Genomic DNA, 13387 nt, shown 5'->3' on the forward strand with positions numbered 1-13387 from the left:
CTGATTGACCCAGGTCAGTCTGGGGTTGTCCCTGGACGCCAGTGCTCCGACAATACCAAACAGCTTCTCCATCTAGTGGACAGGTCGGAACGCTTCCCAGCGGAACGTATGATTCTCTCTGTCGACCCTGAAAAAGCGTTCGATAGGGTCTACTGGCCGTTCCTCCGGGCGACCCTGGCCCACTTCGGCCTTCCAAGCCGGTTCATCGATTGGGTATTTGGTGGCTATGCAAATCATACGGCCACAGTGCGGGTGAATTGGATGGCTTCATTGGCCTTTCCTATATGTAGGGGGACATGGCAAGGGTGCCCGCTGTCGCAGCTCCTGTTTTCCCTTTAAATGGAGCCGATGGCTCAAAGGGTTCGACAAGATCCCAGTAATAGAGGGGCGCTCTTATATGCAGATGATGTAGTGGCTATGTTGGAGCATCCTTGGGAATCCTTACCAACTTTCTTGGACAAACTGGACAGGTTTGCACTTGCCTCGGGCTTTAAGATTAATGTGCACAAGTCACAAGCCCTGGATCTTTCTTTAGGGTCTGAGACACTGCGTTTTCTACAGCATTCTTACCTGATCCAGAAGGCCCACGATTCCATTTCCTACCTATGATTGCAAGTATCCGCTACTATCAAAGCCATCAGAACAACAAACTACATGGCAATTCTGCGACAAGTCCGTGATTCCCTTAGGAAATGGAGACCACATTCTCTCTCATGGTTGGGCCATATAGCGGCTGTGAAAATGGTGATACTGCCACAAATTCTCTACCTGTTCCACACGCTTCCACTGGTGCCACCTACAGGTGTCATACGTTTGTTGTAATGAGACATAGAACGCTTTGTCTGGCGGGATCAGAGCACTCGGCTGCGTTGGGAACTTACCTATAGAGACCCAGTGGAGGGGGTTGGGAGTCCTTGACCTTCTAGCTTATTGGCGGGTGGCTCAAATGAGAGCGCTGGTGGAGTGGTCCCGCCCGGAATCTGAGAAGCACTGGTTATTTATGGATCAATTAAATAAAATCATTAATACAAAAAATGGTAATAAGATCACTGTTATATCAGGCAGAGGTGACAATTGGGGTAAGCTATTGAATTTAAAAAAGAAATTAATACGCACAGAGGCTCATGCCGAATTTCGAATAGAATATGTTAAATCAGGCACTATCCCTATTGGGCTACAGGTTCGAAATGAACCTGGGCTATTTATAGAAAATAAAAAATTTCTAGAGACCTGGGCCATGATATCCAATAGATGCAGCCGTGATTGGATGCTCCTAATCATCGAAACGGCCCAAGAATTGATCATTATTGAAAAAGAATTAATCGATAAATTAGAAGCTGAACTTAAAAACTGCTCAGCACTAGATGATGCCAAAAAAAAGTTGGATGAAATTAACAATGACGTGGAAGGCTATAGAGACTACCTTTCAAATAAAAAAACCAATAAATTGACAAAGGATATTGAGCGTTTTCCTCAGGAAAAAGTCTATCCATACCTGAGGGAAAATTACTTCCAACAAAGGAATGATATGGCCTGGGAAAAACCGTATAATAGACCCATATACAACAGAGGTGGTAGAAAACAAGTTACTTTCTCGAACACCTCTGGTTCTAGTAGCGAAGATGACGATATGTCCAGGGACGAGCCTATTAATAGGGACAACAGCAGAGACTATGTTCCTTTTTTAGACTCACGCCCAAGGAGAGGAGCTCGGTTCAATGGGAATCCGGGCAGAGGTCAGATGAACAGGGGTCCTCCACAACAACAGGAGTACATGCGCACACGGAGCCAGCGCTATTGGAGACAGACAGAGCACCAATAATTAACCTGTCTGATAGACCATTGAGTGAGATAGAAATTAGTATCCTAAGTAAAGGTTTTAGCTTTGTACCTTCAGCATCCATTGACAGGTTTCAATTAGAGAAGGATTTACGTTCATTTTTTAGGAAGGTTAGACTTAGGAGATTCTTTGAGAATAGGGACACACAAGAACGTATCAATCATTCAGGCCTTAGACCAAGATCCCGGTTCACTCCTAGTCTGGCTATGGTTGGCAAAAATATTGAAGTTTTTGAAAGAGCAGTGGAAAGTGATATTCAGAATATTTTGAACAAATCCAATAAGTTTCATGGACAGAACAACATGAGTAGGGCAGAAAAACAGGCTCTTGATTCCTTGAAAGCGGATGCCAGTCTAACTATTAAACCCGCCGATAAGGGAGGAGGCGTAGTGTTGTTCAATACTATTGACTATGAGCATAGGATGCTTGAGATGCTAAATGTCAAAGAACACTATATTTGCACTAATGAAAGAAGTCTAGCGTCTGTATCTAGAGAATGCCTTATCCTGCTCACAGAAGCGAGAGATAAATCCTGGATATGTGAAGATGAGTTTAAGTTCCTCAACAACTTAGAACCTAGGACTCCCGCCTTATATGGTTTGCCAAAGATTCATAAAAACTGTACTGATCCTCCCATGCGACCCATTGTAAGCAGTATTGGCTCTCTCTTGGAGCCTTTAAGCAAATATGTTGACCATTTTCTACGGCCCATTGTTTGTGGTCTGCGCTCATATGTCAGAGATTCGGCCCACATTATCTCTCTCATTGAAGGGAAGGCTTTTTGTGGAGAGACTCAGTGTCTTGTCACGTTGGACATTGAGTCTCTCTACACTAACATCCCTCAGAATGATACGGTTGAGGTGATTCGAGATATATTGGTGGACCGCGACTTAGGAGGAGCTAGTGCAGACTTTATTGTGAGATGTGTGGACTTGATTCTAAAAAACAACATCTTTTTATTCAAGGATGAATACTTCAAACAGTTGAAAGGGACCAGCATGGGGGCTACTTGTGCTCCAAGTCTGGCCTGTCTCTATGTTGGCCAATTTGAAGTCAAGCACATTTATAACGAAGTGGCCCCCTTTTTCGAAAATGTAGTAGGTTGGTACCGCTACATTGACGATATTTTTTTCATCTGGGAAGGCACCATTGACAATCTGAATCTGTTCTTAGATTGGTTGAATCTAGGAGACACCAATCTACGGTTCACGTCCCATTATAGCAGGACTAAAGTTGATTTTTTGGACATCACAATCAAAGCAGTGAGTGGGTCATTGGAAGTAGAATTGTTCACAAAGCCAATGGCTAAAAACACTCTTCTACACTTTTCAAGCTTTCACCCTAAATCCCAAAGGGAAAGTATACCGTTTAGCCAGTTCCTCCGTCTTCGGAGAAACTGTTCGGATTTGCAGGATTTTTATAAACACGCAGATGTTCTGAAAGGCAAGTTCAGAGATAGGGGTTATCCTAAAAAACTTCTCACTCATTCCTTGAAACGTGCACGGTTTTATGACCGAACTGTTTTGATCAACAAACCGGCTACAATCAAGGAGCCATTGAATAAGGTCGTGTTCGTCAGTAAATTCTGTAATTTGAGCAATCAAATTAAGAATGTTGTGAACAGAAACTGGCACATTCTCAACCACGATGAAGAGGTCAAGTTAGAAAGACCCTTATATGCATTCAAAAAGAACAACAACCTACGTGATATGCTTGTGCACACCTATCGGGATGTAAGGGTTGATGATCAGAGAACAATTGACAACCACCCCGCTATTGGTAACTATAGATGTGGCACTTGTAACATCTGCCCTCTATGCTTACCCACTAAAGAGATTACCCACAATGGTCGTATTATGAGAACTAACACTCTGAACAACTGTAGGAGTAAAAACGTGATATATTTTCTCCGATGCCCATGTGGTCTAGGCTACGTGGGGGAAACAGGGAGGGAGCTACGAGTAAGATTACAGGAGCACAGATCGGCAATTAAAACAAAAAAGCTCACTGCCCCCCTTGTTTCCCATTTCCTTGATTCCGGACATGGTGAGAATGACTTTGTGTGGTTCATTCTGGAAAAGGTCCGAATAGACAGAAGAGGTGGTAATATGGCCGACAAACGCAAAGCTCGTGAGCAATGGTACATTTCCCATCTTAATACTGTCTACAAAGGCCTGAACTCTAGAGAGGAATAGGACAATCTTTTGGCTGCTAGATGACTAAGACTGGCAGACTAACTCTGTTGTTTTGAAGTCTGTATTCTTATTTTGCAGCCATGCTAATAGTCCTATTAAAATGTGACTAAGATAAGCATCAGAGTTTGCCTTTACACTTTCCTATAGACTAGGATGGTCCTTTTTATGCCATGCCATTTATATGTCAGGATAGTGGCATTTACATTCACACTTTCCCATACACTAGGATGGCCATTTAGACTTTAGTGTAGTGTTATCCATATTCTCATTTGTTTTAATTTGACAATGACAGTGATGAATTGCCATCTATTATTCTCCATATACTGGGGGAGTCAAACTGTTATTATGTCATTTATATTAACATAATCTTTGTGAGTCTACCAGTCTGATCTGGCTTTTATGGCTCTATGCACAATACTTCCTTACTCATACCGCTGTACTGAACTGTGGCTATCTTAATTTCTTATATAGTCTCCACCTAGCTGTTGTCTACTAGCGAGCAGTTGTATTTCATCTACTTCTACACCTTTAGAGGTTTAACATAATAAGTTTTCTCCTGAGCAGTCCTTTGGATTTATAATTATTATACACTCTGTGGTTTGTAACCTTTATGTTGTGTTTATATATCGGCCATACCTTTCCAAGATGGCGTTCGAAGGAGGTTTTAGGGCCGTCTTGTTCTACCAACGACCACGTGACCGTAGTATTTTCTCTTAATAGGACAGTATTCACGATAATGTCACCAAGACTTAAATAGTTTTGTAGGTATGTATTAGTCGCATACATTTTGAAACCTTTTCGGGTTTGATTTGAGAAATTTAACTAGACGCGAGCGATATTGTTATGGATGACAAGCAGGTTTACGTTGTAATGACTCTATTCTAAGATGGCGCCTTTGTTTGCCTGCATCATGTTTAGGATCTGGAATTAGATATGGATATTCCGGAAGTATTACACTCATTTCCGCTTTTTTGCGGCTATTTAACGCCCGGTATTGTATTCCGGCGTTGTCCGATTTTTAATTGCACCCGACGAGGAAGACCGTGCCACGTACTTCTGAGCAAGTGGTGACTGAGGTAAGATTGCGGTAGAGTCAGTGATGGGCTGCTGATATCTCTATTTTTATTCTATTCCAATATGCGGGGCTTGACCTAATTACTCTCTCTCCCTAGTGACCTTTTGGCACCGTCCCCGGACACAATCTATCCCTTCTTTTTACATCAGACGTTGGCACGGGTATTGACCACAGACACAGTATTTAAGGTACATTATCCAACTTGTACTGCTTTATTATTTGCTTTATTATTATGAGTAACGGGTTGACTTTTTATCTAAAGATTTCTGGACCGTTTCGTTTGGTCCTAGCTAAACCTTAGATCGACTTGAATCTTCTAAAATATATCGTATTATCGTTATTTTGTTTTTTGATCGTCCTTTTCGGTCTATGCCAGTTTCAGCTCAGCTTTAAGTTGCCTTGCTATCCGGTTGTGTCTGTTTATTGTCATCAGGTATCACAGGTGCACCAGGTTATTCAGCGCTGAAAACTTTGGTGATGTCCCTACACTGCCCTATGTTTACGTGCAAGTTTTGATGGTCATACAAACGTTATTATGGCTAGATATACAGACCTTTTGTGATAGCCATAGGATGTATATTAGGTACAGTTGGCACTGCCTAGTTTTCTTTGGGGCTTGATATTTATAGTATTTGGGCTCCTTCATTCCACCTTTCTGGTCGGGCGTGATTTTCAGCGTTCATGTTTTAGAGCGATAGGCCTGACCTAACTAAGCTCCCTGAACGTTGTTAACCATAATTCCTGCCCATCATTAAATGTATTTTCCCATACTCTTTCAACAAGATCTGAATAAAAGTGAAAATAAAACAAAAAATAAAAATAAATTTGGTAATTTGGGGCTACTGAAAATATAAATTAAATATTTATTTATTTTCTTTGTAGGTCTCATGTAAGCCTGTACTTAAATTGATAGATGCTATGGCAGGTCTGTGAGTCCATTCAGACCCGGATGTAACAAAATACCAGGTAGATACTAGTAATATCTAGTTTTGTGATTATTTCACTGTCCACACTGAACTCTAGCAGATTGTCATGGCATTTTTATCTCTTCAAATAGGGTGTTTGTTACTAAAGAATTGTCTAATAATACAAAAACAATCTAAAGTTCAGAAGCACTGGCAGGATCCGTAAGGACATTGCTTATTAATGGATTCATGAAAGTATTCATGTAAGTCCCCTTTTCATTTTATGTTTGGGACATGCTTTATATTAAAACGTAAATATATGATCATGGGTACGTAGATATTTTAGTATTACGAACCCTAACCAGGGACTTTAATCATCACCACTTTTGATGGAATCTATGTACTGGTCCCTTTACTATATGAGACTATTCAATGTTCATCATTATATGTGTGAGTGATATTTCACTAATACTCCACTGTGTGGTGTGATATAAATATAGTCTGATCGTGGTGTGATTGAGGGTGAGAATGGATTTAGTATGGAGGATGCTTTTGGACAGCTGGCATTTTGAAAAGAGGAAATAACACTGATAACTATTGTTGGTGACACAATTTGTTAACAATACTTGCCTGATTTTATGTTCCCTATAGAGCTGCTACAACTGGGACTATATAATGTCTTTTTTGTATCTCTATAGGATTTTAATTGTTGGGACTGTACTATATCTCTCCTGAAGAAGGTGCTGGCTGTGAATCTTGGCCCACCGAAACGCGTCGATGCTTTTATAAAGGAAACCACTCAAAATCCAGTAACACTGATCTGTGTGACATATCATTGAAAAGGACACTAATTCTGGTCACAATTTATGCAATTTTTTGATTTGGTGTTTTCCTTATGTGAACAAGATTATAAGTAAAATATGTTCCTCTCATGCTGCTCCCAATTTTAATGTTGTGTTTTTTATGTATAGGTCGTATTGTTTACCTTGAGTACATCACATGTTTTTTAACATTCAGATATTGATACAAAGAATCTGTTTCTTTGTTGCGCCAATTACTTTGTACATTGCTTTTATTATACCCAATAAATTTGTCTGACTTATTTCTTCTTATTGATTTTTTATGCTGTTGCTGTCCATCCTCATCCCCTAGGTATGAAAGAAATATAGGTTTGAATGGTGTGTTGACAAGGAGAATCTTTCTTGACTGAGGTATTTATGGATAGGTCCCTTGCTGGCCAGCCTTTATGGTGGGTCCCCTTTCTCGCGCGCAGACGACCTCGCAATTTGTACCTTTCTGAGGTGACTAATCCTATTCTGTTGGCCTGGCATAAGACTGCGGTATCTAGGGGACTTACGACATTCCCGTCCCCAATCATGCCTAAAGTAGAAAACCCTGACTGCACACCTGGTCTTGACCCTGGGGGGTTTTACCACTGGACTAAAGAGGCTTGCCGCTCCATAGGTCATCTTTTTGATCTTTCGGGACCCCGTTCTTTTTCTGCCCTCCGTAAAGATCAAGGCATCCCCGAAACGGAGTGGTATCGCTACCTGCAGATCTGACACTGGGTTCTCCACAGTGACGTGCGAGAGGGCGCAAAGAGGCACCTCACTCCGTTCAAAAAGTGGTTGCTCACACGACATAGTGACATACGTTTGACGTCAGACTTATATAAATTCACCAGATGCACTTCTGACACCGGGAAGACTCCTGGCCAACTACGATGGCAGCGGGAGTTAGGTAGGGCCCTGACGCAGAAGGAATGGACTGATATCTATAATAGGGCCAGACGCACAGCATGTAACGTCGCCTCTATTGAGACTGCCACTAAAGTGGCCACTTATTGGTACCTAACCCCTGTAAGACTCCATAGAGGTAACCCTTCCCGAAGCCCGCAGTGCTGGCAAGCCTGTGGATCACTGGGCACACTTACCCATCTGCTGTGGGTATCCCCTTCCCTGGGGGCATATTGGCAGCAGATCCTTGATGACGTAGACTCCCACTTTGACACCCAGATTCCCAGTCTATGTTCTTCTGGGCCTTCCCAATGACATAACATTTTCCCTTAAATCTCGGAGGGGTAAACAGATGGCACTCCACCTGGGAGCGACGGTCCAAAACATTCTGACTCACCGGGGTACCAAGACAATCCCTACATGCCTAGGATAGCTTCATAGGTTGTGGGCCATTTTGGGAATGGAAAATATCTCTCTCTCTTTGACTCACCCGGGGGCTTCCTTTCACGATCTGTGGGCACCCTTTCTCACGTTACTGACATCAGAGTTCATGGAGCTCACCAGCCCCAAATATCTGCGACTTCTGAGACTTGCAGACTCCCCTAGACTGACTGCTCCCAACACTTCCACTATCTAGCATACTCCACACCGTCCTTTCCTAGATTAATCTTCATACTCCCATCTCATAGAGGTGTGTTCTTTCCCGGGGAGGATGTTTCTTCTTTTTTACTTTGCATTTGATTGGCCGAACATAGTAATACGATTGTCGGGTTGCACACCGATGACCATAGAGTACAATTGCTCGTTCGTCATTTTCTTTGCGTTGGTAATCAATAAAAGAAATTAAAAAAACTAAAATCACTAACATCTAAAGTACTTACCTGATTCCGATAATCTTGGTGTGTAAAACTGTATAAAAATCTGTATTATTTTCTAAAGTGGTCTTGAGGTTCTTCTTAAGTGTGTGCCTCATTTATTGACTCTGAGTGTACAACAAATGCTTAACACTACCCTCTGATAAGCCTAAACTGCTCGCCCACATTACCACAAAGACAGCATTTGGGATTAATAATTTAAGCCCTTTAAGCCAATAAGGGTCGTCTGGACTCTCTACATAGTGTACCTCATTTGGGTGCACTACATAAAAAGTCAGCCCACTACAGTGATGGTAAAGCAGGACGGGACAGAGGTACTCTTGATTGACACTGGCATAGTTGATGGGTTGATGCGCATTGATGCAAGTGGTGATTGTCACTTTTGGGCAAAGGTACTGGTGCCAAACAGTGGGAAAGTGTGTCATTTTTTAATTGGAATTTGACAGGGTGGGTGATGGAATTAGAAATTAAATGGGGGTGACGGTGGAGATGAGCATTTATGAAGCCTGCAATGGTGGAATGAAACAAAGGATGAGGACGTGATGTTGGAATTGAATGAGACAAGTGGAGCTGAACAGTGGTGAAAGAGTAAACTGGAGTTAAGGATTCGGATGAGAGTTTACTGGCTTTATACATTGGTGGAATTGGTGATTGTTCAAATAAGCAGTGGAGGAAGATGTGATGTTGGATTTAATCCCTGGCGGAGTTATTAATGTTGGAGTTGAGTGCCAGAGACACGGGATGCTAGCAGATTTGTGGAACAGTATAGCTGAGCAATGGTGAAGGAGAATTTGAACAATGGTGATGTGGAAAGGGTGTAGTTGAGTATTGGACTAGCAGGCATAGAGGAGTTTGGTACTAAATATGGAGTGATGTTGAAGATGAGCTTTGAGTGGAAGTAGATGAAGAAGTTGGGCATCAGCGGAATGGTGATGTAGGTCACTTTTGCAGAGTGAGGCTGTGTATTTGGGTGCTGGTGAATAAAGGTTCACGGCTGAGTACATTCCCAGCGCTCCCAAACAAGACTGCGGGCTGAAGTCCCATATATCGCTCTACAAGGACAAGGTAACATGACAGAAGTACCCAGGCTTTAAGTGGGATGAAAAAACGGGGGTCTCTCAAAGGGGCGTGGACGATATTAATGGCATGGCTTAAAACAAATAAGCTTAGAAATCTGTGCTTAGCATAGTGTCCCTCCCGAAAAATGTACTGCTTTTGTCATTGTATCCAGATAAATAATACAAGTAATAATACACCTACAATAAGCCATTACTATTAGATTTGTCAGTGGTTAGCTGCATAAGCTAAATAAGCAAAAACTTTAGCTTTGTTGTACATAACATTGAAAATGCTTCAGTTTTGGAATGTAGAGACTGTGAAAGAACTATAACGGGTCTCTTCGAAGGCACTGAAGGGTGGTACTGCTGCAGCAGTAAGATTTGTTTTTACCCTGAGGGCAAAAATGGAGAGCCCAATAGAGACCTGTCTCAGCACCTGTGCGAAGTAAGCAGCCGCACCGGGGCACTATTTTAAAACTGGGACATTTCTCTGTTTCACCCGAGCACTGCACAAAAATCAGGACAATTCTCTGTTTCACCCGAGCACTGCACAAAAATCAGGACATTTCTCTGTTTCACCCGAGCACTGCACAAAAATCAGGACAATTCTCTGTTTCACCCGAGCACTGCACAAAACCAGGACATTTCTCTGTTTCACCCGAGCACTGCACAAAAATCAGGACATTTCTCTGTTTCACCCGAGCACTGCACAAAAACCAGGACATTTCTCTGTTTCACCCGAGCACTGCACAAAAACCAGGACATTTCTCTGTTTCACCCGAGCACTGCACAAAAACCAGGACATTTCTCTGTTTCACCCGAGCACTGCACAAAAACTAGGAAATTTCTCTGTTTCACCGGAGCACTGCACAAAAATCAGGACAATTCTCTGTTTCACCCGAGCACTGCACAAAAACCAGGACATTTCTCTGTTTAACCCGAGCACTGCACAAGAATCAGGACATTTCTCTGTTTCACTCGAGCACTGCACAACAACCAGGACATTTCTCTGTTTCACCCGAACACTGCACAAAAACCGAGACATTTCTCTGTTTCACCGGAGCACTGCACAAAAACCGAGACATTTCTTTCATTTGAAGCAATTGTTGGGACACCAGGACACTGCTCCAGAAAGCGGGACCATCCGGGGCAGGTCGGGACGTCTGGTCACACTAGGCGATATGTATACAGTTCATGTCTTATGAATGAAATCAGCCCCTGCCATATAACACTTGGGGCAGTCAGAGGGTCTTAAATAGTCGATTCTGTGTTGATCACTAGGACTGATAAAAGCTCTGCGCAAAAGAGCTTGTGACAGTCGTTAGGCAGGACAAGACGTATCCGTGCGCAACAAGCCAACTGGCCCAACTCCACCTAGTCAGTAAACTGGAGACCGATATCCGTTTCCCAATAGCCTCGCAGTTTCTGGTCGCGAGTGTGCAACAATTCCATGTAAGTGTGGTACAGTCTAAAGACAAAGTGGAACCCTTCGTCACTGTTGACCACCAGTGTTAATGGAGTGAACTCGGCTGGTGCTAGTGGGTAGGTGGGTACAGTAGAGGGAAGTGCGCTATGGAAAAGATGCATCATGGAGTGGTCCATCTAAGAGGCGGTGTCAGGGCATGCCCGTCGAGAAAAAGGTCGCTGAAGGTGCAGATTGCATGACGCATCAGTGTGCCCTTGATCAGGGTTTTGTGTGTGATGGGGAGCCAGGGGTTGTCCGCTAGGACCAGCAAGGGGGAATAGACTATAGACCCTCAAGGAGAACGCAAAAGCCTCCTCCAGGCTCAGCAGGTGGTGGAGTAATTCCACATTTTTCAGTGGCACCTGAGAGTTTTCGCTGAGAATACTTTCCAACTCCGCCACAGTAAGGATAACTCCAGTGGTGTTGACTTACCGGTTGTGGGTTCTCGGCACTCATGAGGTCTTTCTGTTCTTCACTAAAGTCAAAGACACACACATCTTCTGCACGGACCGCATCAGTCATATTCGAAACTCTCTACAATGCATGTGGTGATCATGTTGCTTACCTGGTAATTTGGGGGCTTTGATGGGATACCCAAGTGGAACTCCTGGCCGCTGACCCCCAAAACCTCCGATTCCTGCAACAAATAAGGATATGTTATGAAGCCTACATTGCCACCGAGCTATCAGCCACCTTTCTCCCATTTTCTCCATTAGGACAACCAGACTCTGCCTTTCTAAGTAACAAAGACCATGCAGCATGAAGAGGTGGAAACTACCACTGTGAAGGAGCCCAAATGCTACCCAATGAGAGAGTTATGTCATTTCCCCAAACCATTTCTTGGAGGACAAAAAGCATGCCCTTTCAGGGCTGGATTAAAAAGCTGGGATTTAAATTTGGGCAGCTGCTAGTATCTTTTACCTGCATGGTGTGTGATGGTCGACAGAGGTACATAACTCACCTGGAATTCCACCAATGGCTCCTCCTGCACCTGAATAGAAACACAGCGATTAAAGTAGGGTTCGTGCACGAGGGTTCAATTGTCATCTTTTCAATGGAATCCCTTACTCTATCCACATAATTTAAATCCTTGTTACCCTTTTACTCAACCCACATCTGTTCTTTGTGCCCAGCGTTCCGCTTTCTCCAACCACCATACTTCACAACTCTTTACAATGGACAAACTCACCCAGCTGAGCGAGTACTACCATAAAACCGAATGAGACTTCAGTCTGCCATGGAAAAGTTTGGCAAGCCATACCCCACACGCCTGAAATGTGCATGATGTGATGGCAATTTACTAGTGAGAAATTTTGTACTATGCAAATGCTAATTTAGAACAATAACTACCCATTCAGAGCCATCCACGCCACTTCTAAATTCAGTCTCCTCCCCACGCACTCTTTCTCTCCATATCCATCTCCCATGACATATCCTTTTAATATCTGGTCCACCCTACTCTTCACCCGCCAGATTCAGTCCTCAATCTTGTGTTATCACCCATCGCCTTCACTTACCAGGCACTTTCTGCTTCACTCCTGTTCCTGTTGGGACTCCAGGCAGCACCCCGACACCAGGGTAGCGAACTCCTGAAACACAGGTCCAGAAAAGCAGTGTATGAGCTCCAGAGCCATAACACGTTTGACTCTTGCAAACCATCCTGATTTAGATTTATTCTAAGCAGACACTATTCCTGAAGCGATTGGGGGAAAAGAATTGGAGAGTTCCTTGTTTGTAGCAAAGCTTTGAGAGAGTTGGGCTCTAGTATGAGACACAGGCCTTACGTTTTTATGTAGGGCACACATGAAAGTACCTCTACTACGCCTGAGCGCGGGTGCCCAGATTTTGTAACTTTAATATGTAAGAAACTGAACAAATTCCAGATTCCTTATCATTTTGATAAGGTCACACGTTTTAACGTTATGAGAAACTGTAAACTGCAGACGTGGCAAAGAGCACCACAGGGCCCTCGGCCTTTGATACATTCAAGGGCTGGGCACACGGGTTCTTGTCTCTCTTCAAGGTTACAGAGTGAACAGGTTATTGTCTGTGCGAGCTTTGCTACATGAAGGAGAGGTCCTTGTGTCTGGCGGTTTGAAGCTTGTTCATATGTCTGTCCCTATTTTAAGCCCATAGTGAGGGCATTCGCTCTTTTTGTGAGAGGTTGGAAGGTGCACAGGATCCAGGACTTTCTATTCGGATTAACAAGGAAACTAGTTTCTGCCTCTAAACGAGTGG

The 13387-nt window shown here is 43.2% G+C and overlaps 1 protein-coding gene across 26 annotated transcripts in view; it reads right to left on the reverse strand.

The window, feature by feature from the left end:
• ELN (elastin) overlaps window positions 1-13387 on the reverse strand; it is a 338132-nt gene that overhangs the window by 114146 nt on the left and 210599 nt on the right. For all 26 annotated transcript variants that reach the window (XM_085649707.1, XM_085649706.1, XM_085649705.1 and 23 more), the window contains 3 exons: window positions 12667-12738; window positions 12111-12140; window positions 11715-11786 (listed from right to left, as the gene is read on the reverse strand). In XM_085649707.1, coding sequence (XP_085505833.1) covers window positions 11715-11786; window positions 12111-12140; window positions 12667-12738 — 174 coding nt within the window. The remainder of the gene's footprint in view (window positions 1-11714; window positions 11787-12110; window positions 12141-12666; window positions 12739-13387) is intronic.

This window comes from Triturus cristatus, chromosome 3_2 (genome assembly GCF_964204655.1).
Source record: "Triturus cristatus chromosome 3_2, aTriCri1.1, whole genome shotgun sequence".
Lineage (NCBI taxonomy): Eukaryota > Metazoa > Chordata > Amphibia > Caudata > Salamandridae > Triturus > Triturus cristatus.